The sequence below is a fragment of the Hyperolius riggenbachi genome, chromosome 1 (genome assembly GCF_040937935.1).
Source record: "Hyperolius riggenbachi isolate aHypRig1 chromosome 1, aHypRig1.pri, whole genome shotgun sequence".
Classification (NCBI taxonomy): domain Eukaryota; kingdom Metazoa; phylum Chordata; class Amphibia; order Anura; family Hyperoliidae; genus Hyperolius; species Hyperolius riggenbachi.
This window is the reverse complement of record NC_090646.1, coordinates 566,160,209-566,182,245: the sequence shown is the minus strand read 5'-3', so window position 1 is coordinate 566,182,245 and position 22,037 is coordinate 566,160,209. Positions and strand designations below refer to the sequence as shown.

Here is a 22,037-nt window from a genome sequence, read left to right as displayed (position 1 = left end):
TTGCTGTTGTTTATCCCCTGCTTATTGCCTGAAGAAGTGGGCTGTGCCCGCGAAACGCGTTGCATCTTTGGGGTATTTTCAATAAATGTGTATATCTATATATTTACAGTCCTTGGTGTCTGCTTTAACGGAGGTGAGTCCACCACTTCCTCCCAGCAAATTTTTTTAAAATTTTATGTACTTTTATCCTTCTGGCGCCTCTAGTCAGTCACTGGATGGGAGCATGGGGATTAGGCAAGTCGAGTTCACTCAGATGCATAGCATGGTTGCACTGTAATGGAGGTGCATGATCAGGTAGGAAACACAAGGAGGAGGAGGACATTTTATTTGATTCAAGACTGATTCCTGAAAACTTCTTGCTTTTACTGATGGCTAACATGGTACAACACTGCTTTTACTAATCTGCCTAAACAAACACAGAACACAAAAGTGAACTTCTGCAGCAACTATATGTGGAAACAGACTTTTCATTGTGTGTTGTGCAAGAGTTTGAGTCCACCGTAAAAAAATGTATAAATATTAAGGAACCATTTTTTTCAGCTTTTAAATTGCTTCTGGAACCATACCAGACCACATGTCTTTCAACATTGGTTGGAATACTTAAATACTATAATACTATAAATATATTATAAATAAATACATAAATACCTTGCTAAAGAAGGTTGAAAAGCCCCCTTTAAAGAAAATCCTTGTTCCAGTGCTGAGGGAAAAAACGTTCCCCACCTTTGAGTGCCCCAGAAAGTAGGTGAGAGTGATAGTAAAATGGGTAATTTAATGTTGGTATCTGTAAGCCCAGCCAACAATAATAAGACCACCAGTTAGACATTTACCCCCATATCCTAAGGGTGCATTGATACCTCTTACCCATTTCCAAAAGGTTAAAAATTAAAACAGACAAACCATTAACACCTTGTAACAATCCTTTAAGGAGAATTTGGCACAAGATAAAGATTTCATTAATATTTCCCACCACAATCCAAACCAAAATGAGTGAACCAATCATCATAACCCATCAGGGTTCCTTATACAATCTTATACTATCTTAAAGAGATAACAGCATACTCTATTGTATGATTCAATGCAGTTGGTTAGTGAAACTCTAACTCTCCTTCCAAATTGTTGCTCAACACATTAGCAAGGAGAGTATGTGATGGAGAACTCACTTGTGGTTTGCTTAAGACTTTGCTTTTAATCCATTCATAATAGAGAGAATCGCATACCATTCCATAAGGTATTCAAAATTCACTTCTAGAAAAAAAAATCTATAATCTACAGTGATACAGAGGTGAGCAGCAAGAAAGTGCATGCTCAGCGTTTTGCACCACTGTGAGTGCTTTCAAAAAACCAGAATCTTTACATAATGTTGATTGAAGAGCTTCTGATGTGGATTTGCTCCATCAGTCACTCACTGATAAGCTGACACTTATTTCCTGCCATATTGATTAAAGGACTTCCTTCACTAAATATGGGTGCCAGGATTCCTACTTTCATGTTGGATATACAGTGCATCCGGAAAGTATTCACAGTGTATCACTTTTGACACATTTTGTTAGGTTACAGCATTATTCCAAAATGGATTAAATTCAGACAGCCTGTCTGGAGTTTGCCAAAAGGCACCTGAAGGACTCTCAGACCATGAGAAACAGAATTTCTTTGGTAGGATGAGATAAAAGATTGAACTCTTTTGTGTGAATGCCAGTCGTCATGTTTGTAGGAAACCAGGCACCACATTTCACTAGGTTAATACCATCCCTACTATACCATTCTGCTGAGCTTCAGCTGGTGGACAGATGGCCTTAAATTCTCTTGAAAAATGTCTTGATAAACTTGGGAAATCATTTTTCCTTCAATGATAGCAATCCATCCAGGCCTGACGCAGCAAAGCAGCCCCTAACCATGATACCCCCCCCCCCCACCATACTTCACAGTTGGGATAAGGTTTTGATGTTTGTGTGCTGTGCCTCTCTTTCTCCACACATAGCATTGTGTGTTTCTTCCAAACAACTTTGGTTCCATCTGTTCACTGAATATTTTGCCAGCACTGCTGTAGAACATCTATGTGCTCTTTTGCAAACTTGCAGCAATGTTTGTTTTGGACAGCAATGGCTTTCTCTGTAATATCCTCCCATAAACTCCATTCTTGTTTAGTGTTTTACTTATCATAGATTCGCTAGCAGGGATGTTAGCATATGCCAGAGACTTTTGTGAGTCTTTAGCTCTTCACCTCAGTGAGCATTCTGCTCTGTGCTCTTTCAGTCATCTTTACAGGAAGGCCACACCTAGGCAGAGTAGCAGTGCTGAACTTTCTCCATTTATAGACAATTTGTCTTACTGTGGACTGGTGAACAGCAAGGAGATACTTTTATAACCCTTTCCAACTTTATGCAAGTCAACCATTCTTAATCGTAGGTCTTCTGAGAGTTCTTTTGTGCAAGGCATCATTCACATCAGGCAATGCTTCTTGGGAAAAGCAAACCCAAAACTGGTGTGTGTTTTTTTTATAGGACATACCAGCTGTAACCAACACCACCTCATCTCTTTAATTGGACTCCAGCTGGCTAACACCTCACTCCAATTAGCTCTAGGAGATGTCATTAGTCTAGGGGTTCACATACTTTTTGGTTCACATACTTTTTTCACCTGGACGGTGAATGTTTACATGGTGTGTTTAATAAAAACATGGAAACATTTAATTATTTCTGTGGTATTAGTTTAAGCAGACTGTGATTGTCAATTGTTGTGACTTAGATGAAGATCAGATCACATTTTATGACTAATTTGTGCAAAAATCTATATTATTCCAAAGGGTTCACATACTTTTTATTGCTACTGTATGTGCCATGGAACTGGAATTTCACTTTACCCTGGGAGATGTGTTCTTGATCAATATCAAAACTGCTTAAAATGATTAATAATAAGTATCAGAGCGCTGGGATACTTATTATTAATTGGCTGTACACAGTGAGGATGTGTGTGTTTCTGGCTGATACCTATTGTTATTTGTGGAGTAGGCACTAGTGGTTCTGAACTTTATTCAAAATGATTAATTGCATTTCTGGAAGATGTTTAGAAAATGTACTAGCTAAAACACTGACGATAATTTACTATAACTGGAAAAGCATTTCAGCCCCTCTTTTCTCCGTGGCAGTATTCAGAATAAACACTGAAAGCTAATCAGTTGTTGTGGGCAACACTTTTCACGCATAAGCTCCATTGTGGCGTTAAATGTATTAAATGTTTGTCACTGTATATATACTGTATGTATTTCCACTTGATTTTATGTCAGTGAATGGAGAACACTTGAATACAGAAGCATTTTGATTCAGACGCTGAATACATCAAGATGTGCTCACATAATGTTTTCTATGTAGGGATTCTAAAGACTGACAGTAATGAAGGGAAAATGAATGAAGGCAGCTCAGCAGACGAGGGCTCTTTGCTGATGAAGGAAATGGTAGGTACCATATAATCATGTATGTATTCCTGCCACAGCAGTATGTTTATTTTTACAATACATTATACACTGGAAGTATAGTGACATTTCCAGGACTTTGCGTCACGCTCACCAGGTGTATGGAGTACAATATGATGGTCAACAGGACCATTATTTTACTTTATAAATAACATTCATAATGAAATCACCTCATATTTTACATACATTGCTGGTCTTCATGTAGATAATGTAGAAAGCTAAGCATATGGTGAAAGATGTTCTAGTAAAACAACGTGAAAAATCTTCTTTAAAGCAAACCTGAACTGAAAATAAACGGATGAGATAAAACGATCTATCTATCCACCTTCTCCTATTTTATTTTCTTCTTTTAATTGTTTTTAGAGTCCCACTATTTTATTTTGTGTTTAAATGCTTTAAAAGTAGGCTTAAAGGATACAGGTGGAAACGCATTGAAAATAACTACCTCATTATATTCCTACTGCCCAGCAGTGGTGGACCTCATCATCCATTTCCCTCTATAGTGCAAAGTTTTTTGTCTGTTGCGGCCCCCGACCAGGATGGTCAGGACCCGTGAACTAGATGTACTTACAGTTGGACATGCGCAGAAAGGGCTCTGTAGCTGGTGCCTGTGCAGTAGGTCTCAATTGCATCAGTGGCCGAGCTCCCGACAGCCTCCTACCCATGGCTCGTGCGTTCACAGCACTCAGATCAGGGTCTCAACAGGGAATTTTTTTCTTGGGCCAAATAGTGGATCACTTCAAACTTTTGTCAATCGAAGCTATGGCTAAGACATTTGCTAGCCTGACTGTTCTCCGACGTTTACATGATGTCCATGCTCAGTTTGGTAGTACCCCAATACAATTGTCTCTCTGCCTCCCCTTGGGTTAGTATCTTCTGGTTGTGCTAAACATCTGATAGGCAGCCTGCACAAATCTGATAATAGAGCACAAAGCCCTTGAGTGCACCACATCATCAATTGAAAAGTGGACCAGTGCAGGCGTCGATCTGGATGCTGAAGACTGGGAAGATTCCTTAAAAGCAGTTAAAAAAAAGCTTCCATATCTGCGGGAATGCATTACTCAAATGTACATAGTGCATCAGATGTACCTACAACCTTCTAGGATTGCCAAATATAATCCGTCCAGTGACACTTGCCCCAAATGCTCTGCTCCCTCCCCCCTTTGTACATTTAATATGGGAGTGCTCTGTAGTAAAAATGTATTAAACGCAGGTGGTTACATTTTTGAATAACAGGATGGGTGCTCTTGTTGCACTAGACTAGGGGCGTAACTAGAAGTCCCCGGGCCCCCCTGCAAGAATTTGGATGCCCCCCCCCCCATGCCCGCTCATGACAGTTTTGGGGGGGGGCAGGAGGGGGTCGCAGCATGAGGGGAGAGCATTGCACATCACCGCGGACTCTCCCCTCAGCGTGCTCCCCTCCTGCATAAATCATCAGTGCAAGCAGCGAGGCAGACACATACCTCCATCCACCGTGGAGGTCTCCGATCTCTAAGTGCTTCACAGTACTTATAACACTACTGATACCTACTCCCTCCCCAGCAACTCGCATTCTACCTCCCAAATTGGTCACTCATACCCCAACCACCCCTCTCATCCACCAATCCTCCTTGCACATTCAATCCATACTTACTCCCAATCGTACATTCATTCATATACCAGCCTGTTCTTCCCTTCCAGTTCCTATTGATTCTTCCCCCCCCTGGATAATAGGTCCATCCAGAGATCTGTTAGCTTTTTGTTTTACCCTCTTCCCTTAAGGCCTCCGTCTCTTCCCCATTAACTTCTTCCCAAAAGTGGCACATCCCTGCAAACCAGATTGGCAGGTCTATTGGGTCCTTGTCTTTCCATCTTTTGGCTAATATAGTGTGGGCCACCATGCTACCATTTTCTCTCAGTTCTTTCAGTTGTCTCTTCTGTTTTTTTTCTATGACCTCAAGCATTGCTTTAAGAGGTGAAATATGTACAGTCTTTTGCATATATCTACTCCAGAACCCTGCTACTGCTTGCCAAAACCTGTTCACCTGTGGGCAACTCCACCACCTATGGGTCTCGTCACCTCCCCCCTGATCACACCTCCAGCACCATTCCACTCCATCCCCAGTGAATTTAGCCATCCTAGCCGGAGTAAGATCTCATCTGGTCATTGTTTTATGATGAGTAAGTTGCAGTTTACGATTAGGATATTTCCATACCAGTTTGAAGATCTTATGCCACTCCTCTTTTCCCCAGGTAACCCCCAGATCCCTTTCCCATTTTTTCTGCCATATTGACAGTTTCTGTGTTGTTTCCCCATGAATAAACTTATATACTAGTGATAACAGCTTTGCAGGTTTTTCTTTAAAGAAGATACTATCTTAGATCTGATACCCGGTCTTTTATTCTCTAGGGATCTGAGGAATCTATTAATTTGCACTCTACCCCATGGTTGGATATCATTTCTTTCTTGTAGCAGGCAAGAGATACCTAGCTCATCTCCTTTTAGGTCCAATATCAGTATTTCACTGTCTACTCTATTAGCAGTAAACCAATTTTTTTGTCTAACCGGAGGAAATTCTGTGTTATCCTTTAGTGTGACCGGGGGGGTGGGGGGGGGGGGTGCCAGCCCTCCTCTTCCACTTCAGCATTAAATCATATAATATTTTAAGTGTTGGCTTGATGAGGGGGTGTTTATCCTCATGACTAATGGCCCAAATATTCCCTGGCATCCATGTAAATAGTAGGTTAAAATCCGCTTCTTTTTCATCTGCCATAACCCAGAGTTTATCTTCAAGACCCACTGTCCAATCTACTACTCTTGTTAGGTGAATGCTGTTGTAGTAGGTTTCGATGTCAGGAGCACCCACACCTCCCTGTTCTCTGTCTTTTTTAATTGTGTATACTTAATCTTATGTTTATTATTTGCCCACATACATTTGTGGAAGATAATATTCCACTCAATGAACCATTGGCTGGGAAGGGTTATTGGGAGACATTGAAGCTCATATAATATTTTTGGTAGAACCAACATTTTAATAATCTCCACCCTTCCAAGAATGTTAAAGCAAGGTCGGTCAGCTCCACTTAGAATATTTGCTCCTCTTATCTAGATTGGGGAAATTATTAGTAAAAAAGGCATTAGTATTGCTACTCAGCATAATCCCTAAGTATTTCACTGAGTTTTCACACCATGTAAACTGGTTTGCTCCCTACATTGCTGTTTGAGTCTCATTTGAGTATCCTATATTTAGAATCTTTGTCTTTTCCTTGTTAATTTTAAAGTTTGAGTATATGCTAAATTCTTCCAGTGTCTCAAGGGCTTTCTGCAGTGAGCTTATCGGATTTGTTAAGGTCAATAATAAGTCATCCGCATAGGCTAATAGTTTAAGTTCTCCCCTCTTTACTGACAACCCTTCTATCTGAGGGTCAGTCTGAATCTGACTGATAATAGTTTCTATACAGAGATTGAAGAGGAGCAGGGACAGGGGACACCCCTGCCGCACCCCATTCTGCAGTCCGGAACTTCTAGCCACTCAGCCATTCAGCCTCACACTTGATGACTGATTGCCATATAATTTTTTTATTCTATTAATAAATGTATCAGTCAATTCATGCTTTTCTAGGGTTTTAAACAAGAATTATCTTGAGGTTCTATCGAACGCCTTTTCGGCATCCAACGTAACTACTATACCTTCTTTACTTTTCTTCTTACAGTCATGAATAAAGCTGATGGCTGCGTAGACATTTTCCTGAATCAAATTTTTTTTCTAAACCCGTTTTGTTGTTTACTTATAATATGATCTACAGCATTCTCCAATCTTGAGGTCGAAAATGCTGGAATAAATCTTAACATCTGTATTGATTAGGAATTTTGGCCTATATTGATTACAGTTTTTTCTATGGTTTTACCTTCTTTAGGTATTACTGAGATGAAAGCCCTGTTAGTTTCTTTGGAAAAAGTTATGAGTTTCATCCCGATTAATAAGACTGCAGAATAGGGGGGCCACTTCCCCTATAACACATTGGTAAAATTCCCCTGGGAATCTATCCGGGACCTGACTCTTGCCTTTTTTTTTGTTTGTTTCTGAACTGTCTCCTTAAATTCTAATTCAAACAGGAAGTAACGTGAAGCACTTACAGATCGGAACCTCCGGCGGTGGATGTGTCTGCCAGCACTGATGATTTATGCAGGAGGGGAGCGCGTTGAGAGGAGAGCCCGAGGTGAGGGAGGGAGGGACTGTCCCCCCTCCCTGCTGATGTGCAATGCTCTCCCCTCATGCTGCGATCCCTCCTGCCCCCCCAAAATGGCCCTGAGCGGACCCCCACGTGTGCAGGGGCTGCATCCCCTATTGTTATGCCACTGCACTAGACCCTTTTCTGTATCTCCTAGGAGTCATACATGATATAGACTTGCATTCTAGTTCTAATAGACATTATTTGCCGCACGACAAGAAGTTGCCCTGGCTGAAATGGTTGTCTTCTAATCCACCAACAGTAGAGGCATGGTGTGCTAGAGTAGACAGGGCACTCCCCTTGAGAAAGCTTATTTATGCTCATAAAGATAGATTGGATACACTCCATTTAGTTTGGGACAAATGGAGGGAGAGGTGATAGAAACTGCAGATGTTAGGTCTCAGATTATAGTTATATGATAATGTGTTGCTTATTCTGTGTTGAATTTTGATATATGCTATAGATTCTTAGGGTCTCCAGCTGCTACAATGTCGTGGGTGTCTATCCTGTATTTACAATCACAAGTCTTTTAATGTCATGTTGATTTTATTTGTGATGACCAAATCTCCCTGTACGCCAGTTTCCTTAATAGGCCTCTTCTGATTAAAGTACCTGTTTTACTGTTTGTGCCTTGTGATGCTGCACAATAAACTTCTCTTTGATTCAAAATTGATTTAATCACAACTACATGTAAGTACAATAAAACTTAAAGGAACACTATCAAACCAAGTGTTCTAAAATGACAATGTGCAAAGAATGTCTAAGTAGCTGTGTAAACATTTTCCTGCTTTTCGTGTTAAATATCAAAGGCAAAAGCTGTAATTCATTGTGTGTAGATTTTAGCTATGTTTGTAGTATCTAATTTGCAAAGGTGAAAGTTTGCAGTTGGACATGCTAAGAACAGTGTAATATTGAAGCAGAGTTATATAAAATGCCTCTGGTGTCAGGTTTCACATACTATTACAAGTGTTTAGGTTGCACACAAGATACATTTCCTCTGCTTTCTGCAGACAGCTCTCAGAGTCAGGCAGCTGCAGTGAGAGGTTTCTCACACACACAGGGTAAACAGATGTAGTGTGAGGGAATTCCCACTCCTCTCATGGTTCACTCAACCATCAGATTTAGTGTGAAAGGAATTTGATAACAGTAAACAAAGAGCTAAGCATTGAAATGGATACACCCGTTCTTAACAACACTTCCCAAACTATTCCTATTTCAATTGAAAAAAAAAAAAACATGTTAATCGATAGTGTTCCTTTAAATCTGCAGTGCACCAGATCTTTTTGGGCCCTATCAACTCCTGGGTAGAAATAGAATTTTGGGGAGGTACGGCACATTAATATTTCCAAAAATACTAAATAATAGGACTAATGTGAGCTTTAGCAGACACATTTAAAGTGGAAGAGGCCTTGCTTGCTGATTCCATGGGAGGGTCTGCAGCCTAGTTATACCTTAGTGCTTATCTTATATTACTATACCTTACTACCAAATTGACTTGATCTTGTGTCTTACAAAGGAAAAGCTCAAGTGATTCAAGGCTTTATTTGTGTGTCCTAAATGTCTATCTAAAGTGTAGAGAAACCGAGAGCCCAATATAGTGTAGTATGTTAAGCATAAATGAAAAATAAAGGTTATCGTGAGAAAATTATACTCACAAACATGGGTTACCACAAAGGCAACCACTGTGTAGGCAGGTAAGGAAATTAGACCTGTCCTCACTCAGGGATAAGAAGTCGCTCTCTGTAGATGCGAAAGGGGGTAGATCACCCCTCCACCAGGGGTGGACACGGTATAGCAGTAGAAGAACAGAGACGCTACACCTGCTAATGCCGAAATTCTGTTTTGTCCCCACGTTTATTGCCTGATGAAGCGGGCTGGGCCTGCGAAACGCGTTGCACTTTTTTGGGGTACTATTTAATAAATGTGATTGCTACTATTCAGACAGTCTTTCGTGTCTGCTTTATGGAGGTAAGTCCACCACTTCCTCCCAGCAAATTTTAAAGTTTTTATCCGCTTTTATCCTGCTGGCGCCTCTGTTCTCCTACTGCTAAATGTCTATCTATGTCAGGCTAATAAAGCCTGTCTTACTCCCCAACGCCTATTCACTTTCCATGGAAATAGACAGAAAGCAATATGGACCAATGTGTTTGAATCACACTTGGAAATAGATATATTTTATTTGAAAGTACACCTTGCTCCAATAAAAAAGTTTTCAGAGAAGACAGCAGAATAGACACATTCAAATTTAAAATAGTCCAGGTCCTGTACAGAAGTGGATAAATAATTTGTTTTTATAGCCACTTCCTGTTTTAACAATTTCATGTGGGATATCAGCCTCCCTTGTACAAGTGAAGGAATGATAATAAACTGCTTGCTTGGACTGTTCACTATGTTTGCTGACAGGGTAAGGTGACACACAGCAGAGCAGGCAATACTTCTGTGAATTGTTTACTGTGCATAGTGCTGACATTTTCAGCAAAATGGCAGCTCCCATGCTAAAAAGAAGATACAGGCAGCAGGAACCACCTGTGGGAAAACATTATGGCACTGCAAGTCTGTTACTGTAAGATGCGGATAAATTGAAGTCTGTATGAATCATGGGATTTGGTGATAATGATGTGCTGTATTGATTTATGGAAACATAATTTTTGTGATAGGTCCACTTTAAAGTTTTAACCTAAAAATACAGTACATTTGGGTATATTTATTAAATGGTGTTAATAAGAAAAACACATATAACGTGTTACGTATTATGAGTGCATTCCATGCATTATATTGCATTACTCATTGGGCCCGATCCAATTCTCTTTTTCTCCCACGTTTTCTCCTAGGTGTTTTTTTTTTTCACACTCTAGAAGCAAAATGCCCTTTAAGCCACCAGCAAGCAAGAAAATACTCAGAATAAATTTGATAGTACTTTTTCACCTACTTTTTGGTACTTTTTCAATTGCAGAGTGTTGAAAAGCTATATTAAAGGGAAACTGAACTGAGTACAAATATTTAAAATAAACACATGATGTAACTTCAAATGAACATTACATAGTTACCTTGCCATCAGTTCCTCTCAGAAGCTCACCATTTTCTTCTGACAATGATCCCTTCCAGTTCTGACATCATTTTGTCAGAGCTGAAATGTATCAATTGCTGTCAGTTATAGCTGAGAGGACAACTGATGTGTCAATGTTTCCCTATGGCTCAAGTGGGCGATGTTACAGTTTAACAGTGTGCTGGCCAGGAAGCTGTTATGGGGTAATGGCCATTTTCAAAATGGAGGACAGAGAATTCTAGTGATCACAGTGAACAACCAGGACGGGGGAGAGAAGAAAGAAATTGAGGAGTGGACTACATGGGAGGTAAGTATGACTTGTGCATGTTTATTTTGACTTTTAATTTTCAGTTCAGGTTTTCTTTAAGCAAAATATGAAACATGAAACTTAGGAGAAAAAGTGAACTGAATTGGGCCCTTTGTGTGTAACATTGTACACGCTATTTTTTGATTACCACTGTTTGAATACTGTACATCCCATAATTTCCATGAAACACTTGTCTCAGCATGTTACATGTATAAATACACAGACTTGTCTATCACATGACATTGATATGATCATGTTCTGCATTTAACTTCATAGCCTACTTTGAAATTTGAATGGAGGGAAACTTTGAAGGAAATTTCACAACGTCTAGCTCTTGATTTACCTCATGTTATGGAAGAAGTGACTGCTAATGCTATCCATAGCAACACAGAGGAGTTCTCAGCCACTGAAGGATCTACTATGAGCCTTGTCAGCATTGCTGAGTCATACAAACACTATGGAGCCATTCCAGAACAACAAAGGCCCAAACAAGTGGCAAAGGCAAGTGACAAAATGGGGAGTGCATGATGGGTGGCATGGTGTCTAAGGGGTTGGCATGTTTCTCTACCAGCACTAGAATCCCAGGTTTGATTTTTGTAAAGAAGTCAGTATTGCTGTATTTTCTACTTGCAAAGTTGTGGGTGCAATTTGTACAAAGCTCTTTTTGTAAATTCAGTTCCTCTGTGCACAGACAATGCTTTTCCAAAGTGTCCCTTTGCCCGTGCAGTGAATTCCACTACAGAATCATGTCTGTTTTTCATGGCAAGGATCACGGCCATCCAACGCTGGCTTTCAGCCTTATCTTTGGATACAGAGATTATACTGCTGTTCTCTGAATCTTTTACCCATATTAGAAACTGATGACATACTCAAACTGTATGGACATTTATGATGAGGAATGTTGTTAGTAAAGTGATGTCAGCATAGTATTTCATTCATTCAAACTGAAAGCCAAACTAAAAAAAAAAATTCTCAGCAAGTGGAAAGTTGCTCAGCAAAGTTACAATTATATTGTTGCACTGTGCTTTGTTCAATAAAGGTAATTTTCCACAGCTCGCAATCACTGGGAGCTACTTCCAGTGTCCAGGTAAGCAGAGAAAGCAGAGCATGATGGTGAGGAGGCTTGGCAACACACTTTTGCTCAGTGGCATAGTTAACAGGGATCCCGGGACGTTTTGCTGCTGGATCACACTTTGGGGTACTTGCCCTCTCCCTGCTACGTATATCCTTTTTGATCTTATCCAGTTACTAGTGATGGGTGATAGGTGGAAGCCCACTGGCAATCTTCCTCACTACCATTGGCACTGACACTGCTGCTATAGCATTTGATTGGTTTATTTTCAAGCTGCATGAATTTATATAAAAGTATATTAAAAATTAGCATTGAAGGAAACCTAAACCCCCCAAAAAATGAGTTTCACTTGCCAGGGGCTTCTACCAGCCCCACGCAGCCATCCTGTGCCCTCGCATTCACTCAAGGCTCTTCCGGTCCCCCGCTGCCAGCTAGTTTCGTTTTTGCCGACTGGGAGTTGGCCGGCCGCCATGCGTACCTTTTTACGCATTCCCACTGGTGCAGGAAGCTATCGCAGACATTAACACATACATTTTATGCGTTACGGGTGCAATGCGTAAAATTTTACGCATTGCACCCGTAACGCGTAAAATGTATTTGTTAAGGTTCGCGATAGCTTCCTGCGCCATCGGGAATGCGTAAAAAGGTACGCATGGCCGCTGGCCGACTCCCCGTCAGCAAAATTCGAAACAAGCTGGCAGCGGGGGACCGGAAGAGCCTTGCGTGACTTCGAGGGCACAGGATGGTTGCATGGGGCTGGTAGAAGCCCCAGGTAAGTGAAACTCATTTCTTTTCGGTTTAGGTTTCCTTTAACTTGGAATAATTTGCATCTTATCCCAAATGGGCATATCTGGTATCAGTGATCAGCTGCCTTGCATTTTAAACAGTATATTTTGCAATTTTTTTTTCAATATCTTCTGACTTTGCTAGGTCCCTGCCATCTGGTCCCTGCCCATTTTTTTTTGACGGTTTCCTTGATGTCTCAGAGTGACTTTTGAACTGTTGGAATTAGTAACCCTTCCACCCACGTTCTCTAAGGCCCCTGATGAGCACTAGTAAGGTCCTTCTGGTAATAAGATCCTTGGTGTATATGTGGTTAAAAAAAACAAAAAGGTCTCCCTAGCATCATTCCATCTAAGCATGTACAGTAGTAAATTCAGGTATAGGATCAGACCGGTCTCTCCCAAACTCCAGTCATTCCTTTTACCAGTGCCTGCTCTCTAAAACATAAAGTAAAAAGAAAACATAAGTTAAAAAGAATCTAGTGCAAATTGTGCTTAATATTTGTGCTCATAACACAGAGCTCTTCCATTGTTAGGAAAGGTGCCATTGCTCACACAATTTTCAAATTTGGTACAGAGATGTCCCTTTGGAATAGTAGTCATTTGCATGACACAGAGATCTGTACACAAAGAATGGAGTTTTGCCTAGGCAGAGTCTTCTGATGCAAGATTCAGCTATGCTCTTTTCTAATGATGCATCCCAATTTTTGGAGCAAAATCATTGCTTGTGAGTGTTATAATATGGAAGCAATCTATAAATGCAGACTTGGAATTTAGTGGTAGGTCAGTTCTAATAAACAGGGCCACAGTGTTTCCAGGCAATATAGGATAGAACACTGGACAATAAAAAAGGGCTTGTCGTAATGTTGAATTGTCACTGAACCACCATTGTAGGCATAGGAATGAAAGCCACGATTGTTTTTGTTTTGTTTTTGCTATCTTAATCTGTAAATAAAAAGGTGTGCGAAAAATTTAAATCTGTGCAAATTACATCGTTACTGTGGCACTTTGCTGAGAAATATTTATTTTGTAAACAGCTTTCAGAAATCACCATAACAGATTTATAAATATCCACCTACACATTGATCTGTATTCATTGTCATATACATTTTCCTAATTTATTTAATAGCTGTGAATGTTTATTCTGTGAATGTAAACTGAAAGTGAGAAAATATGGTTTTGCTATTCTTTAATTGTATATCACATTTGGCTTTACAAAAAAAATGCTCTATATTCCAAAGCATACAGTCATTTGGGGTAAAACAGATATACAGCGAGGAACATAAGTATTTGAACACCCTGTGATTTTGCAAGTTCTCCCACTTAAGAATCACGGAGTGCTCTGAAATTCACATTAAAGGTGCATTCCCACTGTGAGAGACAGCGTTTAAAAAAATAAATAAATCAGGAAATCACATTGTATGGTTTTTATAGGGACTCTGAGCACCTCTCATGGGCATGCCTTTAAGCCAGATGACTTCCAACAAAGTCGTGCTATGACCCCTCTGGAGGAGCCTCTTGCAATGGCCATGCGTGTCACTTCCTCTTCCTGCTTTATTCAGTGATAAACTTCTCTAGCAGAGAGGACAGGGGTGACCCGGAAGTTATAACATAGCCAAGATGGCAGCCGCGATTTTTAAATCGAAATCAAACGAAAACTATTTAGTGTAGAAGGGCGATTTAGGCATCAAATGAAAGAGGAGAGCACAAGCTACAGAAGGGTGTTTATCTTTAAAGGGATACTGTAGGGGGGTCGGGGGAAAATGAGTTAAAGTTACCCGGGGCTTCTAATGGTCCCCCACAGACATCCTGTGCCCACGCAGCCACTCCCCAATGCTCCGGCCTCGCCTCTGGTTCACTTCTGGAATTTCAGACTTTAAAGTCTGAAAACCACTGCGCCTGCGTTGCCGTGTCCTCACTGCTGCTGATGTCACCAGGAGGGTACTGCGCATGCCCAGTATTGTCTGTGCCTGCGCCGTACGTTCCTGGTCACATCAGGGGGGGCGAGGACACGGCAACGCAAGCGCAGTGGTTTTCAGACTTTAAAGTCTGAAATTCCAGAAGTGAACCAGGGGCGGGCCGGAGCATCGGTGAGTGGCTGCGTGGGCACAGGGTGTCTGCGGGGGACCATTAGATGCCCCAGGTAAGTTCAACTCATTTTCCCTCGACCCCCCCCCCTACAGTATCCCTTTAAGTACTTTGCAGTACTGGTCGGAGTCTTAAAGGCATGCCCATGAGAGGTGCTTGGAGTCCCTTTAAAGAACTTATTTATATTGTAATGCAAAATGTGGCTATGAGCGCTCCTCTGTCAATAATTGTAAACAGTATGCAAATGACTCCAAAATACACTTTAAAACATAAAAACACAATTGAAGGTCTATATGGGTCGCCACACAATAGGAAGGGAATTCACCACTCTAAAATACAATAAAGAGTCTGTGCAGGCGCTCAACATATGTAGTAGGCAGTTCAAGTCTCTCAGAGTCTATTAATATTATCAATGAAAATCCAGATTCAACTAAATATTCCACCAGGTACTCTCACCAGATCAGATGGCTGATTGTATCACAGATCAGCATAAACAGCATATAAGTAACATATCATAATCATCTGTATCTGGCAGTATCTGAAACTCAAACAGAATATGCAGACATAGCGTAATCCAGCTTCAAAGATCAGTAAAATGACAGCACTCAGCCCCACCTGTGTGACAGGTGTCAAACTCCGTATTCCCTTTACCGTCACTGCAAACAGGTGCAGTAATTAATCTTCATTAGAATTCTGAATTTGAGTACTTCAGTACTCGGAAGCCCATGCCTGATGACCAGCTCCTCTCTTGTAGTTCTGGGCTGATTCCTCACCTTTATCATTAGTGATACCACACGAGGTGAGAACTTGCATGGAGCCAAGGGAGACTGACAATCATGTTTAGCCTCGTCCATTTTCTAACAGTTGCTCCAACAGTTGATCTATTTTCACCAAGCGTCTTGGTCCACCGTATTATGTAGCCTCCCAGTATAGGAAATCCTATATGCCTTCAGTATTAGAAAACCCCTCAGTATAGGTCACCAGATTTGCCTACCCTGTTCCCTTACTGAGTCGCGAGTGAAGCATAGCTGACAAGTTTGTCACATCTTGACATTTCTGCTATGGGATCTCTCTGTACTCTAGCGTCCAGCGTTCCTTTTCTATGGATCAGTAATGCTGGCAGGTCATATGAAGAGTGACACTGCTGTAGCCATAGAGATTGTAAATGTGTCTGTCCTACTGGAGGACAGGAAGTGGTGAAAATTCTCCCAAGTGTGGAAATAGATAGCTGTTAATATCTGAAAGATGTTCAAACTTTTTTTCCACTCTGGATGCTGAAATAAAAGTTACGTCTGGAACCGAGCTGTAGGTTTTGCAAAATAATGACACAATATATTCATTTTTCTTCTATCAGTTCTGCTTTGACATTGTAGAAGAGTTTGACTTGCTTTTCCCACTGGCCATGGCCTGCAGAGGTGACTCACTACAGAACATAAAGGCTTGCTTCACAGAGGCCTTCAGCAAAGCTGTAATGTTAATTCTGAGAAGACTGCAGGAATGGAGTAAACAGCTTCCAGAAAAAACTCCTGTCCGAACGGCACTTGCCTCCCTATCCTCAGCTGTGCATGTCCTTCACCATCTCACTCACTACAATGAGCTACTGAGTAAGAGGTAAAGCTGATTTTTCTGTATTTAGGAAATGTGATTAGTTTTGTTTTCTTGGAATGCAAATATGGTTATCAGTATTGAACACAGTATGTGAACATTGGGCAGATGCTGAAAATGTAGATATTGATGACAACATCATGCTGATCTTTATTCCCAGTTATCAGTGGGAATTTTACAGCCCATCAAAGGGTTAAAAAATAACCACTGGACTAGTGATCAGTAGTACGGTTTTTCCATCTTAAGTAGAGGGTGTACCCTTATCTTTGTTGCACCAGCGGATATCAGAGATATAGCTCAGGACCATATCAGTTGCCACTTTTTTTTGTGGGCCTGGAGCTCCCATAACAGTCAAGCGGTGTATACTCATGGCAGAATTAGAAACCAGTTCTCCTGTTCCTGATCACCGTCTCTGTCTAGTTGACTCTGAGCACTTGATTGGAGAGAATGAGGCTGCACCTTCACTTAGCTACAACACAGCAATGCTAGGGGTAAGTGTTATTGACTAGTGTTGAATTAGTATGGTGTTGTGTGTGTTGCTTACCTATAGATGGGTTACATAGTTACATAGTTACTTTGGTTGAAAAAAAGACATACGTCCATCGAGTTCAACCAGTACAAAGTACAACTCCAGCCCGTCCCCCACATACCCCTGTTGATCCAGAGGAAGGCGAAAAAACCCCCACAAGGCATGGTCCAATTAGCCCCAAAAGGGAAAAATTCCTTCCTGACTCCAGATGGGTTGTAAAAGTTAAGTTGCCATATTGACCTTCCTGGTGGTATGGACGAGATTGACTCATCCAGGGAAAAATACCTGAAACAGGTATGCACAAGTCAGGCTCGTCCAGCAGTTCTAAGGCAGGTTTCAGGTTTTTTTGCATGGATTTTTCACATTAAAATTTGCATTCATATACAAATTTTCACATGCTCTGTAAACCTGCGTACAAAAAACGACCACACGAATGTTAATTTTAATGCGAAAAACTGCATGTATTCTGCCAAAAAGCTGAAGAGTGGAGAAATTGTGGCCTAGCAGAAAGGGAAAATAAAATTTCTTTTTTTTTTTACATAATTTTGTGTTTAAGACTTTTATTATGTTCACATGTATACTAGACCCTTGCTTGACACATTTGGTAAGTTACAGGCAAAAATGTCATGAAAATGAATCGAACCAATTTTTGTGCAGAAATCCAGCATAAATTGAATGCCAGGGAGGTCAACGATGCTTGAATAATAACCACTGCATATGCATTCTTTGAATGAAGGGGAATGCCTAAAACACAACATCCAGTGCCAAACATGCACATATTGCAATAACCAACCAAACAGTGACCAACCAAACGGTGGTCATAAATGGTGCCACACCTAAAAGAATAAGCACATTATGAGTTCACTAGCGCACATCTCTGCCCTGTTCGACATACATAAACAACATTATTTTGCTACTGCACAATGCCGTTTCATCATGCTGGCCAGAGCTACTGAATATATTGTATTTCACGGGAACTGCCATCCATATTCTGAAAAATGCCTTACCTGGACAGCTTATGCTTCTAAATAACATCTGAAATTAGCACCAATACTTGCACAATAAGCTCCTTGGACAGGTGTACATGTAATTAAGACTCCAGGAATTGTGGGCGCAGGGTAAAGCCAAAAAGTCTCACCCTGCTCCAGCAAAAGTTGCAGTGGCCTTAATTACTACTCCCCCTCTAGGCCGTATTGACGGCGCCCACATTACTGTCTGATTTCCTCTATAGCCTTAATTCACATTTACAGCCTATGGTGACACTTGGTTCACCCACATTTCCAGCGCTGTTTTTACCTGACTCGCCTTGGAGAGGGCATGGAAACAATAGAGAGACAGATTAAGTTTAGGCAATGAGCATTTGTGTTTGTGAAGTGAACACACCTATGGTTTTGTTTGCAAAAGTAGTTCTGAGATCATGTACACTATAAGGAAGGGCAGGATCTTGAATTGACTAAGTCATGAGAGGAGTATGGGGGCTGCAATGTTTGTTTCCAGTTAAACAATGCCAGTTGCCCGACTGTGCAGAAATGTTATACCCTTTGAATAAAATTTGTTACAGTTTCTTGTGGGGGTTTTGTTTTAATTTCCTCTGGATCCAAACAACTGGAGTTTAGCAGTGTGGTTGAACTTGCTGGATATTTTTTGTAACCTAAGTAACTTAAAATGTGATCATATAAGTCAAGTGTAAGTTTCAGAGCTTCCATATAGTTGTGTAAAGTTCACTGTCTTGTAGTCAAAGCACTTCAAGCAAATGGGAGATAAGCTGAATCTGAATGATGTGCCCCAGGCTCCCTCACCGATCTGTTACTGACTATACACACCGTCCCAGTTTCTATCACAAGTCATACTGCATTAGTGCTGTGTTCTCCCAGCCATTACAATAAGCAAATACACTTTTTTCAGGCTGGCATTTTAGCATGTCACTGGTACACTCTATCACTGTAATACCGGAGAGTAACTGAATGAACACAGTGAATCTAACTTTTTGTTAACTTTATTGATCTGGATATGGTATATTGCTACAAATGGCCAAACAAAATGAAACGGCAGGTTAACCTATTGTAGATGCTGCTGATTGAAATCTGCACCGTTTACTGCCTTTTATCCCTGCCAGGTTGTAGATTTAAATCTCCCGCCACTATCGTTGCGCCACTCAGTGGTCTAATGACAACTGAGCTCTGTTTGGTTATTCGCTGTGAGCCAATCAATAGCTTAGAGGATAAAGTGTAAAGAGTGTCAGGGCTGAAGACAGGGCCAGGCAAAAGTTTGGGTAATGGAGCTCAAGACTCCAAGTACACGTTGGCTTTGGATACCCAAATTAGTAGGCCGAAGCCTATGACCCTTTACCCTTCAGTGGAAGAAGTGACACGACACCACAGGATAGCTTAAAATCACTTCCTTGTTTTAATGAGTTCCGGTCAAAGCTTTTATTCAGTAGGAACAGTAAGGTGGTGTACAAAATTATCCAATCATAGCAAAGCACGTAGGAACCAATCACAGCCTGGGGGTTTAACTTTCCCTGACCAATCCTAGTAAGGGATGTATGTACCATTTTAGCCAATCCTGGCAAAGAATGTATATGAAATGTATGGAAGGGAAATCCAACACATCCCACCAGGGGGAGCTCGTTCCTAAAATATGATAGTAAAACAAGTTAGCTCAGGACAAGTCTTATCTAGGTGACACTGTCCCAGAGACCCCAGTGTTCTCGGTCATCTATCTAAGTTAAACATGCTTAAGTAAAGAAGTGGCTTAGTTACATAGTAAAAAGCAAATAAAGCCGAGGAACTTTCGACTTGTTTTTGCAAAAGAAAATCAATACTTGCTGACACAGTAAATCTAGCAGAGAAATAGCTTTCCTGAACAGTTCTGAATTCTAAGAGAACCTGTCATTATTGGGCCTACAAGGGCTTATGTTCATCTATATTAATATCAAAAACCTCACATTCCCCCCTTTGATCATATATGATCACACAAATTATTACAATTACATAAATAATTACAAAATAAAGTGTTTTAACAATATTCCAAAAAAAAAAACTTAATCTTGCCTAGCCAAGTAGATGGAAGCTGATGCCCAGCTTGAGGCCCCCAGAGGAGCTGTTAACCCCTTACTGGACATAGACCCTACTTTTACCCTTGTGGCAGTCCCCAGGACATTCAAGCCTCTAGGTTCCATCTACTGTCCCTATCTGGAAAGAAAAATGTTAGACACGAAAGTATATATTAATATATTGTCTTAAACTACAGAGTTTTCATAGTCCGAGGTGGATGATTCAGAATTTAAATGAGACCTCCTCCTCTGGACCAGGTAAATGCGCGTAGCGTTTGAAGATTGAGTACACCTGCTAATGAAACACATAATGAGTCTATAGATAAAGTAAATGAAAAAGATAGCAACAAGAAACATTATTAGATAAACAGCAATTTGTTTAAAGAACCTGCCAATTGAACCAAACCAATCTCCAAAACTAAATCCTTTAAAAGGATTCCACCCTTCGTGACCTATTTCCCTAGCTTGGTGTTGCAGCTCCTGTACCTTCTGCAGATGATTATACACTATATCCCCTGTGTCATCAATCCAAGTACAGCAATCCGATCCGACAACCGCGCACATTCCGCCTTGTGACGCTAGTAAGTAATCCAGCGCCAACTTCTCCTGTAACGCTAACTTCCTTACTTGAGATATTTCAACTGTATTGGCTGTAATGGCAGCTATGGTTTCATTAAACATCTTATCAATTATACCAGAGTAATTATTTAGTCTTATCATCACCTCAGAACCCCATCCTGTCCATTGTGGAAAAATGGCCCAAGCTAAGTCACCTAAGGTGAACAAGTTTCTTTTGTACAAATAGTTATGTGGTAACAAATATTTTTTTGCAGTGACTGCATTTTCATCTACTACTGCAATGGCTGGGGCTAGGGTAGCTATGGTGCATTGGCCATGGCTTCCTCTTGGTAACCAGGCGTAGGCCCAGCGTCCACACACAAAGTAGTAGGGAGGTTGCAGTGTAATTATTCCTTGTGAGAACATCTTTTTGGAAACATTAGAATGTGCTCCTGCTCCTATCATGGCAAGCTCTAACCTTAACAAGTTCCAACACTCTGGAATGTGGATAGCACCAGGGATTGTAAGATTACACAAAGTCTTATTAATACCTTTATCTGAGGGAAAGTTCATAGGACCATTTGGATGCTCTAAAAGCATAAGTAAAGCAACACCTAAAGACCAAACATCATCTTTTATATCATCCTTTGTTACATTTTTCCAGAGCATGGACAAATTTAAAGGGACATTGTCACAATAGGATATGGGCAGCTTACCTAGGGATACTTGTGGCCATTCATAAGTTCTATTTATGTTTATGCAAATGGCTGGCTTGGAGTTGGGCATCACTTGCAGAACTGGGGTTCTCCAAGCAACTCTATCTCTATTTGCAGTGAGATTATTTCCAATAAGATTTTGGTGGTTTAACACATCTCTTGTTATGGGAATAGCAATGAGAGGTAACCCTTTGGAATCTTTAGGCTGCATACCACATACCCAGCATTTTGTCCTATTTTCAGCTTCAGCTACTCTTTTCTGTAATGTCATATACAGATTTGGTTCCTCCCAGAATTTGTGCTGAGCCTGTGACACATAGACAAAACACACAAACAACACAGCATGGATAATGAATAGCCTACACATTGTCACTCTTTGTGACTTTCTTGCAATGACTGACATGAATCCAAGTGATAAATCCTTCAAGTTTTACCGCTGTAGCTGTTACCAGCAGAACTTGGTATGGCCCGTGGTATCTGGCTTCTAGAGACCTTCTGGTAAATTTTCTGACAACCACAAAATCTCCAGGCTCAATCTTATGCGACTCAGCAGAAGTCGTCTGTGGAATGGAAGTGTAAATGCTTTTATGAGTTT

The 22,037-nt window shown here is 40.7% G+C and overlaps 1 protein-coding gene across 8 annotated transcripts in view; it reads left to right on the top strand.

Moving 5' to 3' along the window:
• KIAA0825 (KIAA0825 ortholog) overlaps positions 1-22,037 on the top strand; it is a 516,601-nt gene that overhangs the window by 96,901 nt on the left and 397,663 nt on the right. For all 8 annotated transcript variants that reach the window (XM_068247538.1, XM_068247506.1, XM_068247507.1 and 5 more), the window contains exons 6-8: positions 3,372-3,454; positions 11,314-11,538; positions 16,334-16,590. In XM_068247538.1, the coding sequence (XP_068103639.1) occupies positions 3,372-3,454; positions 11,314-11,538; positions 16,334-16,590 (565 nt within the window). The remainder of the gene's footprint in view (positions 1-3,371; positions 3,455-11,313; positions 11,539-16,333; positions 16,591-22,037) is intronic.